The sequence below is a fragment of the Chenopodium album genome, chromosome 6, assembly GCF_948465745.1.
Source record: "Chenopodium album chromosome 6, dcCheAlbu1.1, whole genome shotgun sequence".
Classification (NCBI taxonomy): domain Eukaryota; kingdom Viridiplantae; phylum Streptophyta; class Magnoliopsida; order Caryophyllales; family Amaranthaceae; genus Chenopodium; species Chenopodium album.
Window position 1 is genome coordinate 15,134,213 of NC_137839.1, and position 17,491 is coordinate 15,151,703.

Below are 17,491 nucleotides of genomic sequence, written 5' to 3' on the forward strand. Positions count from 1 at the left end.
AAATAGTACCACCGAGGATTCAATGGTACCATATAAACTTTTAGTGGAACAATCATCATGTGGTCCCCCATCATGTGATACAATCCGACCAAAAAATAGGTGGGGTCCACCTACATACCTCTCTCTTCCTATCTCTCTCCTTTTTTTTCTCTCTCTATCATGTGTTTTAATAATATTTTAATCAATGTTATGCATTTACAAATGCCTAACTTTCCTCCCTTTAAAATTCCTCCTTTCCTATTCTCATTCCTAAATTTAGATGAATATGATTGGTTTTTAATTTTCTAATAGGAGCATGTTATTCGTTTTTTATTTTTTTATTTTATTTTTTTTTTTTTTTACAAAGGATTGATGACATGGTATCATTAAACATTAATATATTTTTGTTTTACTCAAAGACATCATTCAGTGTTTTATACTTCCCATTGTGTTTTGTTTTATTGTTATTTATTTTATTCTTAATTTCTTAATTCCCGTATAATTTTACAAACATAAATGTAAAAAAAAAAAAAAAAAAGAAAAAAAAAAAAAAAAAAAAAAAAAAAAGGGACAAAGGGGTAGATTAAAAAATCATCAATAATCATTCCCCTTATTAAAAAAAAAAAAAATCGTTCCCCTAAATTTTCTCAAAAACATTTTACGCTTGAGTAACCTAAAATTTTCCTGGTGGTCTCCCTCCTCTCAACTATCAAGCAGCAAGGTTTCTTTCAAATTTCTCGAGCGAATATCTGAATTGTTTTGCTAAACAAGGTTTGATCTAATCCCTTTAATTTCCTTGCCGAATTATGTTTTTGTGGTCTGAATTTGTTGTGATTTGAAACGTTTCCCCAATTTTGTTGTGTGGGTGAATTTTAATTGTTGAATTAGCTTTAAATTTGATGTTTTTTCCTTCTTTAATTGTCGAATTTTGCTAAACCCATACCCAATTTCGTTTTTTTGTTCTTGAATATTAATGGAAGCCATGAAAAAATTATGAATGTTTTACCAATGTCAGATAGTAGCCTCGAAATAAGTATAGATCCATTACTTTTTGCATTTGGTGATTGTATTGCCATCGTAATTCCGCCTAAAAATTCAAGATGCTACTCAAGCTTATTATAATATGCTACTATCATATTTTAACATGGCTCAAAGAATGTCTGATGAAGCAGAGCATCCAACCATGGGAATTGAACGGAGACCCACCTGATTAAATTCAGCAAATAATAAGCATTTAATCCAATATTTATAAAACCATTAGCCGACAAAGTAAAATTTAATAATTAAAGAAAGACCCACCATAATTTAGAATTAGAAAAACAGAGTATTACTATAGGAGATAGAAAGAGAAATGGAAATCAGAAAATGGTGTGTGTATGTTTGAATGTGAAAGAGAGTAATAAGAGTGAGGGAGTGACTGATAGTACCCACAATGCATTAATCTGTATAATAAGGTAGTAATATTAATTTCATGTGTTTATCTACTTTTAATTGTAGTATAGTAATATTAATTGTAAGTACTTAAACTTACATTTATGACATCTGTTTTAATAAAACATTAGTATCCCCTTAATTTTATTGCAAGTTAGTTATTTTAGAAGCGTTGGAGTTGTCAGGCAGTTTGTGCTTTAATATCTATTCTTTCACTTTGGATGTTGTTTAGCCATATCTAGTTTGCAATGAGTACCCAACGGGCATCTTTCACTTCGGATGTTGTGACCATACTTTTGGGAATTCTGCCTGACCATGTCTTCTCCCTAGCTGGTGGGAAAACTGATTGGGATGTTGTTGCTAGAACTTTAAACACCCGAACTGGAAAGAACTTTACATCACTTTCTATTATGAATTGGTTCACGAATATGAAAAACAAACACAAAGCTTGGAATGAATTAAAGAACTGGACTGGTATTGGATGGAGCAATGGTTGCCCTGATGTTGATGTTGAATCTGAAAAATGGCAAGCCTTTGTTAAGGTATTTGGTTAACTATTCTTATTGTTTAATTTGTTTACTATAGACATATATTTTTTCCTTCGACTAATATATTTCTTTAAAACGTTATCGTTTTTCAGCGATATAGATCCATAGCAAAAGCATTTCTTAAGACTCCATTACAGAATGAGGAAGAATGGGATAAGATTTTGATTAGTGGTTATGCAAAGGAAGTATTGAGTGTTGAAGGCAGTGTTGAAGCTGAATCATCTTGGGACCCTGATAATGTTCATGAAATTGAAACCCGCATCACTTGGGATATTGATGCATGTCTTGATCAATTAAAGCGATCCTTTATACCCAAAAACCCTTTTGATGAAGTTCTCAATATCTTGGAGTCCATGGGGATTATTGCAAAGTATGGGGAAGCCTTTGTTGTGGATATCCTCGATAGCTTTCGTAGTACTCCCGGTGCCATCGATCTTTTTATCTCTTTGCGTTCTGATGTTGGGAGACTTCATTTCTTGAGGAAGCATTGTAAACTTGAAGATGAAGTGTATAAGCCAAACACTTCGTGTACTTCATTACTTGTGAAAGGATTGTATGACAACTAGTATTTTAAGTTGAAATTGTGTGACTTTATGGTTAGTTTTATGTTTATGATTAGATTTTCATTATGGATTTCAGTTACAACTTATGTTGGTGTAATATGATTGGATGATTTCGTCTAAATTATTTCTATTATGTGTGTTTCACAGTAGAAAATAGTTAATGGGAAGCCCTAAATGGCAAGCGGTTATGCAATTCAACTTCCAAAATATTAAATGGCAAGCGGTTTGGGGTGAACCGCTTGCATAATTGTAAATGGCAAGCCTTTTGATGTGAACCGCTTGCAAAAGCCCCAAATGGCAAGCGGTTCGTACCGTGAACCGCTTGCCTTTTTTTTTTTAAAAAAACTACCCATTTTATAACTCATTCTCACGCCTCTTTTTTTCCATTTTCACTCCACCCGCTCTCTCTCCTCTCTTTCTCAGTCCTCACTCTCTTCTCTCGATCTCTTTCGTTCTCACTCCTCCCTCCATTTCTCACTTCCTTCATTTTAATCTCCTCTCTCGATCTCTTTCTCACTCCCTCCATTTCTCCATTTCTCAGTTTCTCACTACCCTCGACCAAAACCCGCAAAAATTCGAGCAAATTCGAACCAAAAACCGTATAATTTCGAGTAAAATTTTGACTGAAATTTCGAGCAACTTTAGAGTAAATTTCAAGCAAATTCGTGCAAACCGTGTGGGTTTTCAAGTTTTTAGGTCAATCCGACCATGAAAACTCTAGATTGGTCATAAAACCATAATTTCAAGCCAAAATCAGTGTTTTCATGGCCGCGGATCTGGTTTGGTTGGAGATGTGGGTTTTGTTTGGGTGGGTTGTGGGTTACGGATTGGAGGGTGAGGTGTGGGGTGGTGGGTGGGTTAAAGTTTTGGTGGAGATGTGGGTTTTGTTTGGGTGGGTTACTGGTTACAAAGGATGGAGGTGTGGGGTAGTGGGTGGGTTACGGCTTGGGTGGAGATGTGGGTTTTGTTTGGATGGGTTGTGGGTTACGGAGGGTGGAGGTGCGAGGTGTAGGGAGATGCGGAGATCTGGTTTAGGTGGGTTGTGGGTTTTGTTTGGGTGGGTTGTGGGTTATGGAGGGTGGAGGTGTGGGGTGGTGGCTGGATACGAGTGGGTGGATCAGGGTTAGGGGTAGGTTAGGGATTCCGGTGGCTGGGTACGGGCTTGTTGGTGGTGGCAGTTGGTGTGGGGTGGTGGCTGGTGGTGTGGGGTGGTGGTGGTTAAAAGTTTTTGTGTATTATCAATTTTTTTGTTAATTTATTTTTTTTTTTGTTGAAAATCAGAAACTGTAATATTACAACAGTTAATTAATAAAAATATTAATGTTTTTACATATGTTTTGATGTGTATCAATTTAAGTGAAAAAAAACAAAAAAAAAAATTATTTTTATTTTTAATACCCAAATGAGCAGTGGTTTGGCGCCAAAACCGCTGTCCTTTCACTACAAATGGCAAGCAGTTCTGAATCGCTTTCCATTTTAAAGACCAATGGCAAGCCCCCTAAGGGCATGCGGTTCAGAACCGCTTTCCATTAGGGGGTTTGAACCGCTTGCCATTAACTATTTTCTACTAGTGTTTGTATTAACTTTTGTTACCATTATGAGTCCAAGTTATTTCTTTTGAATTCCTCGTTTTTTTTAAGCTTGTCTAAAGCAATTTGCAATAAATGTTTTGGTAGTTATGTAGAATGGATGATGATTTGGTGAAAGAAAGTTTGACATGTATAACATTGCATGAGCTAAGGAGATTGACGTCCCAAGTTGAACGGATACCTTTGCATGTTGGTGAGGAAACGGGAAGTCAATGGATACATAGGATGCTGACCGGCCATCATAATTTGTGCAAAAAACAACTTCGGCTAAGTAGAGAAATATTTATAAGTCTTGCTAATGTTCTTGGAGAACAACAGTTGTTGAGAGATGGTAATGGTAAACATGTAGGCATTGAGGAGCAATTTGGGATATGTTTGTACATGCTTGCCAAACCTGCTTCCGTTCGTGATGTTGCTGAAAGATTTTAACACAATATAGCTACTATTTCGAAGTATTTCCACGAGGTATTAGAGGCATTGCAGACAATGTCAACTCAAATAATTCGACCATATCAAAGTTTGAATGAAACACCCCCTGAAATTCAAAATAACAACAAATACTGGCCTTTCTTTAAGGTACTTATTCACATTAAATTTACCTACATGTATAAGGTCCATGTAATGACCATATATTTTTGTTCGCAGGATTGTGTTGTTGCCATAGACGGTACCCTTATACATGCAGTTGTTGCAGATGTTGTAGGCAAGGCCTTCAGAGATCGAAAAGAGGGCAAATCATGGAATGTGATGGCTGTGTGTTCACATAACATGGTTACTCACATTAATGTAGGTTATGAAGGCAGTGCACATGATACAACTTTTTGGAGGCAAAGTTTAGAAGATGCAGTAATGGGATCCCTTCATCCACCGTCTAGTACAAACTAAGTTACATTGCGATAAAAAGATAGAAAAATCCATTACTTTAGTTAACTAACATTATGATTGATGTACAGGAAAATACTATGTGGTCAATTTCAGTGTATCCTAATACACTCGGGTACTTGAGTTCACACGGAGGACCTAAGGTGAGGTATCATTTTCCTGATTTCAAGAGAACAATTCCTCCACGAGGAAAGTTTGAGCAATTCAATTACCTACACTCTTCTTGTCGAAATGTAATTGAGAAAATTTTCGCGGTTATGTAAAATAGGTGGAAGACTCTACAACCTAATTCGATGTCGTAAATGGACTTTTGTTATCAGTTGTGAATAATCGTTGCTTGTTGTACTCTACACAATTTTATTTGTTTACATGAACTAAGGATTCCATTCACGCACCAAGTTGAAGTCATGGGACCAACAGAAGATCATACTATGTACGATGATAACAGAAAAGCAGCTATGGATATTGTGCGAGACCATATAACTGATCAGATATGGGAGTCAATTCAGAGGAATGCCGAGGTAATGGAGCAACTTAATGGAGAAGAAGAAGACGAAGAACTAACTGATTATGAAAGCTAGTAACCGTTGTGTCGTACTCTCATTTTATCAATGAGTTCAACTGTAAAAAAATAGAACCATTTGAACAACGAATATAATTAAAAAATTTTAGTATTGTTGTTGTTGTGAATTGATTGGAACTGAACTGAACTGAACTAATTGGAGCTGAACTGAACTGATTGGAGCTGAACTGAACTGAACTAATTGGAGCTGAACTGAATTGATTGGAGCTGAACTGAACTGAATTGAACAGATTAGAGCTGAAGTGAACTAAACTGAAATTAAGTAAATATGAACAAGCCCTAATTAATTACTTTATATTTTGGGTTGATATTTTAAGGTGATAAAATGAGTTAAGTATAAAACAGGGGACTTAATTCTTGCAAAATATGGGGAAAAGGGACTCTATTTATTTTACAAAGGAAAGGGGATTGAGGTTATCTCCAATGGCAGGAGATGTTTTCAGGTACAAATATTTCATTAAGGCCGACGTTCAATAATTTATTGAATGTGGCAAAAAAGAGGAAAGAAATTGGTTTCCCAATTTCCTTCACAAGTGACAAATGCCTGTTGCCTAAATAAAAAACAAAAAAAAATTACTCTCTATTCCTCATAGGCTCATAATAAACCGTTTTACTTTCTCTCTCTTCTTCATTTTCACTAGTATTTTCTCTCGCCTCTTCGGCGATCTTCCACCATTCTCCTCTCTTCCATGGGTGATTTCTAATTTCCTACTTACTCTATCACTTATGAACTTGTTTCTCGCTAATTTCATATTCGTCACTTAATTTTTGTGCATTTTTGTTAGTTTTTAGTGGTTTTAATTTTCGATTATTAGGTTTTTTGATTTTGTTCTTTCGTTATTTTGTAGTGCTTTTTGCTTTGTAAATTCTGCAATGGTGAAGAAGAAGAGTAAAAATTCAGAGGTAGATGATGTTGATATCATCGCACGTTCGTATTCTAATTTCTTTTTTTACAAAATTTTTTTTAGTTGACGTTGATTTGCTAATGTTTTTGTACTGTGTTTTCATGATTTTTTGTTAAATTTATAAAAATTTTCAAGTTAATGTGTTTAATTTTGATTTATTTTGATGTTTATTGTATTTGATTGCTTATAATTGATTTAGATTTTTTTGATTTTGGGTGTTTTGAGTTGTTGTAAATGTGTTGTTATATGTCCAAGAACTAGTGCATGTTATTTCCAGAGTTTGCAATTAAATCTTTTGCTTATTAGTTATTAGGTAGAGTATGAGAATTGGAATTGTTCTTGGTTTTAGGTAGAGTATGGGAATTGATAGGGATAATTAGTATAGTACATTATCACATGGTTGTGATTATGTAATTTGTTATTGAAGCTTATTTGCAATATGTTATTTGTGGTAGCTTAGGTTCTATAAAAGAATATGATCATAAAAGAATTGGAAATCGAGTAGTATTAACATACAAAATGAATGCAAAGAGCGGATGAAGGAAATAAGAAGGTGAGAAAAGAAATGAAGTTGTGGATAGTGTTGTCCATGAAAGTAGTAAAAGGGGAAAGAAGAAAGCAAGAGAAGAGAATAATTATTCTTCACAAGGAGTGAAAGTTAAGGAAGAGGCCAACAATAAGCAATTGAAGATAATGAGGGTACTTCCGATAAACCGATATGATTATAACAAGTATGCTCTCTGACATTCCATTTAATATGTTGATGCACCATATATTGTCTATGGTAATTTTGTGCTAATGATGGGCTAATGAATCGTGATCGATAATAATTGATAATTTTTAGTTTGCTTTCTATTCATGGAATAGTTTAGATTAGGATTAAAATAGTTTGATCATGGTAAAACTGCTAATAAAAATAAAGACAATTGTTCTATAGTTCATCAATATATAGGTCATTTTTGTGATTATATGGATCACTTTTGTAATTATATGCAGTGGCGGAGCCACTATAGGAACATGGGGGGACAACTGTCCTCCTATATTCAAAAAAAAAAAAAAATATCGTTAGCATAAAAAGATACAGTGAATACGTATATATACATTACATAAACACTATGTAACACAAAGTTAAATGATGGTCTAGTGGTTGTTAGGCCTTGAACAAGGCTTTTTTTTTCTCCTCTTGTTCCTAGGTTCGATTCTTCCCACATACATTTTTTTGTATACTTTTTTTTCCTCTTTTTGGACTTAATATTTATTTCATTTTATAGTTTTTACAAAGTGCTGCCATTTAACTTCTTTTTCTTGTTTTTGGGTTTTTTTCCTTTTTTTAATATACTTGTTTTGGATTTCATTTTATAATATATAATTTATAAATGTAAAGTATTACTCCCTCCGTTACGATTTACTCGCAACAATTACTAAAAATGGCCAGTACACATTACTTGCAACAAACTTATTTATTTCCCTTTATGGTAAGTTTTTTTGTGTGATTTTACAACATTACCCTTACTTTTTTTTTCTAAACACCCTAATTAAACTTCTAATTTTGTATTATTAACTTAAACCCTAACATTAATTAACTTAAACATTTCTACCAAAATCATTCACCTTCCATCCAAATTCATCATCATCTTAATTGGAAACCACCACCACCACCACCACCACCATACTACCACCGCAACTCCACTGTACTTAACCAGAAATTTCTCTCTCTCTTTGTTCATCTCCCCCAATCTCCACCGCAACCATGGCTATCTATTGTCTCTGGAACTCACTATCGATATCCTCTTGGTTTTCGTCGCCTTCTCTCTCTCTTTACCCAGAAATCGGGGTTGTTGTGGTGCTCTATTTACCCAGAAATCGGGGTTATCGATCTCTTCCTTCTCTTGGTAATTTTCCAGATCTGATTGTTTTCTAGGTTCCATGGATTTGTAGAGGGTTCGCGGGCTTCGTGGTGGGTGGTTGTTGATAGGTGGTGGTTCGTTTGTATATGGTTTGTGGATCGTGGTTCGTGCTGGGAGCTGGGTCGAAATCGAGGTGTTGGATCGAAATCGTGGGTGGTGCTGGGTCAAATTCGTGGTTTTGGGTCGAAATCGGAGGCGGTGGTGGGTCGAAATTGTGGTTGTGGGCGCAATTAGGGATGGTGGTGGGTCGAAATCGTGGTTCTGGTTTCGATTGTGGTGGTGGTGGTCGTGGTATGGTGCTAGGTGGTGGTGGTGGTTTGCTGCTAGGTGGTGGTGGTGGTTTGCTGCTAGGTGGTGGTGGTGCTGCTGATAGGTGCTAAGTGGTTGTATTTGATTTTTTTTTTTGTTGGATTAATACTAAACACATGCCCTTATATTTTGTTAATTACACTTACCATCTTTTGCCTAGGAGTCCGCAAACTCCCTCTTTGTTGCGAGTAAATCGTAACGGAGGTAGTATAAGTTCTTAAATTTCTTACTATTCTCAGTTAACTATTTAATCAAGTACAACCTTTTTTATAATGATTAATAATGTGCTATTCAACTATTTGTAATGAATACATATCTTTATATTTTTTATCTCTTAATTATGTGTGCTTAAATTCAAATTTTTTATTTTATAGTGTTTGGAACTAAATTTCTAATTTTATTTTTACAGAACACAACACACTATAATAATTTCATTAGTCATCTTTCTTAAAAAAAAAAAATCATTAGTTAAATAAAGTTGTGTTTAATTCTTTTCGAATGCAACCCAAATCCCTTTATATCTATTTTCATATTGTTTAAACGCTTATTATTTGATATTTTCGTATTTTTTAATTATCAGAGATCACATAACTTACAATTGGGGTTCACCAAACAATTTTTATTTATTTTTTGATAATTTTCTTAATATGCAATAAAACTTATAAAAACTCCTCTTTTGCCATATAAGAATAATTATCTTTTCCATAACAAAAAATATATATTAAGAAATTTATGTGCACATCTTTTTTTCTTAAAATTTTTGTCGATTTTATTAAATATTTGAAATTTGTCCCCCCAGATTATAAATCCTGGCTCCGCCACTGATTATATGAGTCACTTTTGTAATTATACCTTTATTAGTATATGAGTAATATGTGCTCAATTTTTGTGGTTATATATGGGTTACTTTTGTGATTATATAGGTCACTTTTGTGATTATATATGCCACTTTTAATTTGTAGTTATATCTTTATTAGTATATGGGTAATAAGTGACTGACTTTTGTGATTTTGGGTGATATGTGACTGACTTTTGTGATTATATAGGTCATTTTTGATATTATATAAGTCACTTTTGTGATTATACCTTTATCAGTAATAGGGACTTTTGTGATTATATATATAGGGTCACTTTTGTCGGTATATGGATAACTTTTACCAGTATAATGGTAACATAATGAAGATCCTCAAGTTTGTTTTTATGTATAAAGTTGTTGCAGGAAGGTGGCTTAAATTTGAGGCTAGTCTAGTTTTTTGTTCTTATGTATGTGCTTGTGTTGTACTAATGTCTAATTTTAGACTAGAAATTATGCATTTTTATTATATCAGAAGTCATCTAGAATCAGCGACATTTATCATTGGGAATCCTATATAGTCTTGGTAAGTTGGTAGATTGTGGAAATTTAGTGAACCTTTGTGGTAAGCTAGTGGACCAAAAGTCATATAGTCTCTGATCTATGTTATAGTGCAAAACTAGTCAAAACAAGAGACATTTCTTCCATATTTCAAAATGATTAAATCAAGTTTTAGAAGAAATGCATGTTTGCTTTATTTTGACATTGGTGGGTGAATTGTGTTGACTGGTGGAGCATCTATGAAGAGATATGAAAGTGTTTTTTTCAAGGCTATTAGTTCAATTGGTAGAGCAATGTACAATTGTGTACATGATATGGGTTCAAGGCCCGCACAACCTACATACAACTTGTTTATTGTTATGTGTCGTTTATCACCAATGTTGGTGTACTAACAGTCTTCATTATAATTTCTAATTGGCATAGCACTCACTTTAATTGGAGTCACTTTTGTACTCAATTATGGTCATTTTTTTTTTCCTTTTTCAGGCTCACTTTTGCCCTTGCTTATGGTCACTTTGGTCCTTCATTAAATTCACTTTTGTCCTTGAATAGGATCACTTTGGTCCTTGATTAGGTTTAATTTTGCTCTGAAATAGGGTCACTTTTGTCCTTAATTAGGGTCACTTTTGCGTGCCCTTGAGTAGGGTCACTTTTGCTCTAAAATAGGGTCACTTAATTCTTAATTAGGGTCACTATTGTTTTGATAAGGGTCACTTTTTCCCTTAATTAGGGTCACTTTGGTTCTTAATAAGGGTCATTTTTGCCCTTCAGTAGGGTCATTTTTGCGATTTTGCCCTTGATTAGGGTTACTTTTGTCTTTTATAAGTGTCATTTTTGCCCTTGATTAGGGTTACTTTTGTCCTTGAGTAGGGTCACTGTATCCTTAAGTAGGATACGTTAGTGCTTTTGGTAAGGGTCAACCTATCCTTGATCAAGGTCACTTTTATCTCAGGTTAGGATCACTTTTACTATAGCACAAGATCACTTAGACATTTTGTAAGCTACGACATTAACCAAAATACAACATACCATTAGCTATAATCATGCACTATCAACAATATACATAGGCTATGTAGGAGTTGAACCCAAATCATGTACAACTATTGCACATTGCTTTACCATTTGAGCTAATAGGCCTTGAAATCAAACACTTGCACCAGCATTCAAAGACCATGTACACCCAAACAACCACATCTAACCATTTTTATTTCGTATCCATATACCCCATAATCAACATAATTTATTACCACACATTCACATGAAAGGATAACTCCTTTAATTCCATCGAATGGCACAACATGTTTTTTTTTTGTTAGTGAGTTGATAACAGGAACACATATAATTCAATAAATTAAGCAAAAACAACTTTGCCATTGGAAGATTTAGTTGAAATTGCAACTTGTGAGAAATCAATCAAAATTAAATCAACAAAATACGTACATACAAATCAACACAGTTTATAAATTTGTTTAATGAGAGAAAAAAAAAACATGAGACGATTGACACATAATTTCATATAAAATACAATTCGAAGGTCTAATAACAATCAAATCATAAGCAACGATAAACAAATTATGAAATATAAAAAATCAATTTATAGATAGATTACCTCAATTTTGATCAAAAGTTAGGTCATCAATTTCGACAAAAATCCTTCAATTTGCATATCTGTAATCATAGAAGGTTGCATTTCTTCTTTCCTTTGAAAAATTGAAGTAGCCCTTGCATTAAAGTTAGACACTTAGAGAAATTGAATGCAATTGTGCAACTCAGGACGAAATATGTAGTATTCTTTGTGTTTTGGTCTCCAAATTTTTAAGTATAATGACGCTTGAATTTGCCTTTGTGATTGCAGAAAAACTAGAATTAGGTTTATGCAATTGAGAAATTGATTGATTTCTCCACTGAGGATAAAACATTTGAGATAAGAGGTTCCCCTATTTCTCTCTCCTCGTTGATGTTTTCATGTTCTCTCTCCTCCATTGTTGCAGCCTTTGAGAGTTTGAGCTTCTAATGAACATTCGTTATTTTGGAAATAAAAAAACAAAAAAAATGTATTGTTTATATATCTTGTTCAAACGTGCGAAAAAGTGGATGTACAAAAATTACTGTACACCGAGGGCATATAAAATTTTTCCATTTTCAGGTGACTTAACTCACCTTTAACCCAAGAAGAATTAAGTCCCTTGTAAAGAATTGAGTCCCTCCATTATTGCCTTGATTAAACCAGACAAATTCAATTCCTTCATTAATCATTCCTGCTGATTAGTTAAAAAATATAACTGCTCGAAATTAAGAAATTAAAGTGCAACAGCAATACAAAAGTTTTGCTATAGTAGTAGTAGTAGTAGTAGTAGTAGTAGTAGTAGTAGTAATAATTATAATAATGTTCTTCATTTATCTGGTTTATTATAGCTTATTTGTCTTGCATTTGTTTAACTGTGTGATTATATTAGTTAACTAGTAGTGGAGGTGATCGAATAAATTCCTCGTGCCCAAACCAACAAAAAAATTAGCGGGCAGCTTGTCGAGTTTTTCCGGGATGGGTTCGGGTTTTTAACCAAAAATACGCTTTAAGACTTTCCCAAACATGCCCTATTTTCGGGTCACATAATCCGGGTGCGGGCCAGACTGATGTGATCACCTCTAGGTGGTAGAGGGGTTTATTGTCCACGTGAGTCAGAGTTAGCTTATGAGATGGTACGGTTGTGATTTTAAAGAGAAATGCGGAGTTAGAAGGTCGAGAATGTAATGAAGATGTGAAGAAAACAAACATTCAAAGTATTGTAATTCTATGCCTAATTTTTGTTTCAAAAAGTGGAAGGGACTCTATTTTTTATTGGTCTTAATTTTTTTTTTAAAAAAAAACACAATTAAACCAAAGGGACTCAATTGTTTAACCACGGGGACTCAATTTTTTCCCTTATTTAATTAAAACCCACTGAAAACCCAAACCCAAACCCATTCTAGCCCAGTCCCCTTTCCCTCTGTAAAATAAATAGAGTCCCCGCCCTTTTCCCACGTTTTGCAAGAATTGAGTCCCTTATTGTATACTTAACTCATAATAATATACAGGCTAATGTAAAAAAAAACTTTGTGTAGAGGTTTGAACATGCTCTTCATGAAAGAAGAATTTATTCAATATCAAGATTTTTGGTAGGCCAAGTAAATAGAGAATATAAGTTAATTCAACATGCGTTTAAAATTAATTTTATTTACACCAATGTTCATGAGGAATTAAATCTCAACATTCGTTCAAAACTACTACTACTAAGATGTTCAAGAGAAACCAGAATGAAAGATTAAAGGAGGTTAAGGATAGGTGATGTTGACAATGAAATTCCTGTTCTAAAGATGTTATATCTCTTGTTCTTGTTGATGGTGCTCCTAAAGGACAAGGTATGGTAGATCCTCCTCCTGAAAATGCTAAAGATGATGTTTTTAATACGCTTCTAGAAGGAGAAGATATTGATTTAATGTGGTTTCTTGATTTATCTGTAAAACATGTCGAATATGGAGATTTATGGGTTTATTTGATTTTCTAATTAATTAGATATTAAAAGTAGATAGATAAAGTTTAGAATTCATGGTGATTTGAAGCTTAATTTTATGGTTGATTAGGGTGATAGCCATACATGGTAAATCTTTGAATGAATTGTTTCATTGGAAATATTTTAATTTTAATTTTGTTAATTTTTACTCTGTTAAAAATTATCCCTATCCAAACTAAGCATGCTTGAGTTGACCTTAATTTATTTTAGTTTGTCCTTTGAATTGTTTATTTGGATTTCTTGCCGGAGTGGTGGCACAATTTTAGTGATGTCATGACGGGGAATGAAAATGTGGAGATATCGATGTGGAGTGTGACAGAGTTGTGTTTTTTGTGGTTAGGTTGAGAGAGGGATGAGAATTTCTATGGTGGGGATGAGAATTTCGATCTACGGTAGAGGTGATGGCGGTTACTGTTGATTTACTTATTATGATGAGGATTGTCGCTTACTTTTTAATTTGTGTTTTTATACATAATTTTTGTTAATATATTTGAGTAGTTCTCTTAATTCTCTAAAAAAAAACTAGATTACCTAATTTTTTAACTCTGAAAAATTCTTCAAAAATATGAGAAATATGTAAAATTGGATAGAATCGTTAATTGAATTGTATAACATATTTGAATCATAAAATTGTAAGATTTTAAAATTTAAATCGGGATTTAAATAACAATGGTCAATATTGTATTTTCAAAATATGCTTTGGAAAGAGATTACAAGTGTTTAAGGGTTTTGGTTAACTGTATAAGTGAGGTGAATGTTACATTTATAGGTATTCATCTCATCCTTCAGCCTAAATCTAGAAGTTTCTATAACCTCCTTAAATGGAGAACTCAATCTAGAAACTAACCTTCTAAAAGGTCCTACATTGCGCTACTCTATGTACTTACAAGGAAGCAGACAAGTAGTGATGGACAATAGGTTTGGATTCATTAACACATATAATTGAATTAAATAACATAAATCTAAATAATAGTTAAAATTAATAATTTGGGTGTGCATATTTAAAGCACTAGTTTTTGCTAGAGCTATCAATTCAGGTATTCAAGTCGGGTTAAGTCAAGTCAAATCAGGTCTCGGGTCAAATAAGGATTAGGTTTTGTCAGGTCAATCTAACATCATATCAGGTTGATCAGGTTCGGGTTGGATCAATTTCGATTCAAGTTATTGCGGGCCGTCCATCCTTTCGGGTGTAGGTCAGGTCCGAGTAGTGTCAAATTTAGATCGGATTCAATTTCATGTTCGGGTTGTATTGAGTCGGGTTTCGGCGAGTTAATAGATAGTACATTCGGGTTTTGGTTAGGGTTGGTTGGTTGAGTAAGATAATTATTTGGTCCGATAATCTTGTTGGATCATGTTTTGTTTTGGTTCAAGTTCAATTTGAATAAATATCGACGTGGTCAAGTTAAACCTATATAATTACGCCTTCCATAATTTGATCAAGAATTATCAAGATTTTATCAAACTCATAGAGTATAAACGAAGTAATAGAGAACAAATGATATATAAGCCGAACAAATTGTACCAATATGTTGTAAGGGGTTTATAGAATTGTACCAATATATAAGCTGAATAAAAGGTATATAAAATTTTATTAAACTTCCATGCAATGACTCGGGTCAATAATATGTTGTGTTAGGCTATAACTGGTTTCTAGTTCTAATTGAGTCGGTGCTAGTTCGGGTTCGGATTGTTGTCGAGTCTGATTCAATCGGTTGACGGTTACTATCAGGTCGAGTGCATATGCGAGTTTAGGACATAAAGTATTGAATCAAATCGGTTGTCGGTTAACATCAGACCGGGTTCAGGTCGGGTTACAAGTCACTAGTTTCACTCCATTGTTCAGGTACAAGTCGGGTTTGGATCATTGCCGGTTAAGGTTAGGTTCTCGGGTTGGGTCAGTTTTTGATAGCTCTGGTTTTTCTCTGCGATTTATAATAATGCCAATCAAAATAGAGTTGATTTAAATGAACTAACTTATACGTCCTCCGTTCTTTTTTACTTGACATGCTTTGACTTTTACACTATTCACCAACTCACTTTTGATCAATTTTTCTGAATTATATGTAAGGAAAAACACGTTCATATAGGATCTTGTTAGATTCATCTAAATAAGTACTATCACAATTATATAACTTTTATAATTCTTACTTTGAGAGAATTAAAGTTATTGATGGTTAAATTTGTGTACCGACAAGCGTGATAAAATAAACATGTTAAGTAAAAAAGAACGGAGGAAGTATATAACATTTATTTTTGGAAAATTTGAATTCATTCAATTATGGTAAAGTTTTGGGTGAGACGGACTCACATGAGTCCACAATCTTCATTCTCCTTCTTCCCCTTTCTCTCTCCTCCCGCCCATCGACAAGGTGAATAAAGAAGCTTTAGTGTGCCTCCGAGCTTTCTTTTTTTCTCAACTAAACCTCATATTATTCCTGCTCTTCATTCATAAAACGAAGGCACTCAGAGTTCTAGAACAGAAGCAAAAAAAGGATGCGTAGTATGAAATATTTGTAAAGGCAGCAACGAGTTTCACTTAATCAATACTTGCATGAAACCCATTTCACATAAACTTGTTCAACACCATCTCAAAACAATATTATTTGTAAAGGCAGCAACGGGTTTCACTAAATAAATACTTACACAAAACCCAGATCACATAAACTTGTTCAACACCATCCCAAAGCAATAAGCTCATAAGCTCAATAGTACATGACTAATCGCAAAATACAAGTTGATCAATTTGATCAATTTAACTTGTGAATCAAGAGGGTATAAAGGAATTTTCCATCATTAAACCAGGGAGATATCAGTAAATGCCTTCTGGTTGACTCATCATTCTTGCCACTTCTGCATATCTACGTGTAACCCCCCCTCTAACGCCGTAACGTCTAATTGTTGATTGTGTGATATGGCATGTGGGCTCGAGGCTACCAAACATGTATGGGCTTCCAAGTCTGGCCCATGATTTTATACAGTATGTATGGGCTAAGTAATATGGGCCATATTATCGATTGTGTGATATGAAAATGATCTGGGCCATTGTTTATTACAGCTGGTCCGTGCCATCCTTTACTAACATACCATTGTTTATAATCCAAATATGTGTTATGCTTTTTGTATATGTTTTAGTGCTTTAATCAGTTCTTTGCTACAATGAATATAGTAATAACACTTACATATCATATTGCTTCTGTGTATTGCTTGTGTGTAGGTGAAGAAGCTACTTATATCCCGCCTTTAGTGCACCTAATTAGTCTATGTTGTTTTGTATAACTATCAAAAGGTCATTGGAGTGATTGTATTCGGTTTTGGATCCTCTACAAGTCTTTATTTTTGAAAATAGCAGGGTTAAATGGAGAATATTCAAATTTTTTGACTTCAATAAATGGGAAATATTAATCCTCACTCTCATTTTAGAATAAAATATTATTGTTCAATATAAATAATTTATAACTCTCACTCTCACATCTCTCTACAAGTATGTTTTTTTCAAAATCTCGGGGATCTCAACTCGATGTATTCGGCTATTCACAAATTCATAAAATATGATATATTGTGATTTCCTTTTGTTCAAACAATACACTCATTTCCCTATGTTGTTCATATTATTCTTTATGCATATTTCAAATGGAAAACATATGTAAGCCACATTAACAAGGACTAAACCAATTACAAATATAACTAAAGCACATTTTACTGGACAGATGGATGGAAATAAACATAACCTACATACTAACAAGGCCACAATCTACAATTATAGTACTACAGATAAATTAAAACTCACATAGTCAAAATGACCACCACATATCACAGTATATATTCACATAAACACTACCACATATTCACAATATATATGCACATTATATAGTGAAGTAACATGTCCATAG

General features: G+C 33.7%; 2 protein-coding genes and 1 long non-coding RNA gene across 3 annotated transcripts; all 3 read left to right on the forward strand.

Moving 5' to 3' along the window:
• Positions 1-597: 597 nt before the first annotated feature.
• On the forward strand, positions 598-2,654 carry LOC145634645 (uncharacterized). The gene is made up of 3 exons (XM_081686050.1): positions 598-750; positions 1,643-1,952; positions 2,051-2,654. The coding sequence occupies exons 2-3, from the start codon at positions 1,659-1,661 to the stop codon at positions 2,522-2,524; spliced, it is 768 nt and encodes a 255-aa protein (XP_081542176.1). The 5' UTR covers positions 598-750; positions 1,643-1,658; the 3' UTR covers positions 2,525-2,654.
• A 1,942-nt stretch (positions 2,655-4,596) lies between these two features.
• Positions 4,597-5,255, forward strand: LOC145636717 (uncharacterized). Its single transcript, XM_081688277.1, has 3 exons — positions 4,597-4,686; positions 4,756-4,956; positions 5,064-5,255. Exons 1-3 carry the CDS (start codon positions 4,597-4,599, stop codon positions 5,253-5,255), a joined length of 483 nt encoding a protein of 160 aa, XP_081544403.1.
• A 980-nt stretch (positions 5,256-6,235) lies between these two features.
• Positions 6,236-12,064, forward strand: LOC145634646 (uncharacterized). The gene is made up of 3 exons (XR_014113461.1): positions 6,236-6,268; positions 6,424-6,503; positions 11,906-12,064. It is a non-coding gene; the product is annotated as an uncharacterized LOC145634646 (long non-coding RNA).
• The last annotated feature ends 5,427 nt before the right edge of the window (positions 12,065-17,491 follow it).

What these genes read in the sequence shown, in the direction of transcription:
- LOC145634645 (XM_081686050.1), top strand. Translation starts at nt 1,659, where the DNA reads ATGAGTACCCAACGGGCATCTTTCACTTCGGATGTTGTGACCATACTT. An exon ending in AATGGCAAGCCTTTGTTAAG is followed by an intron (nt 1,953 to 2,050) that starts GTATTTGGTTAA and finishes ATCGTTTTTCAG; the next exon opens with CGATATAGATCCATAGCAAA.
- LOC145636717 (XM_081688277.1), top strand. Translation starts at nt 4,597, where the DNA reads ATGTCAACTCAAATAATTCGACCATATCAAAGTTTGAATGAAACACCC. An exon ending in AATACTGGCCTTTCTTTAAG is followed by an intron (nt 4,687 to 4,755) that starts GTACTTATTCAC and finishes TTTTGTTCGCAG; the next exon opens with GATTGTGTTGTTGCCATAGA. An exon ending in GGCAAAGTTTAGAAGATGCA is followed by an intron (nt 4,957 to 5,063) that starts GTAATGGGATCC and finishes ATTGATGTACAG; the next exon opens with GAAAATACTATGTGGTCAAT.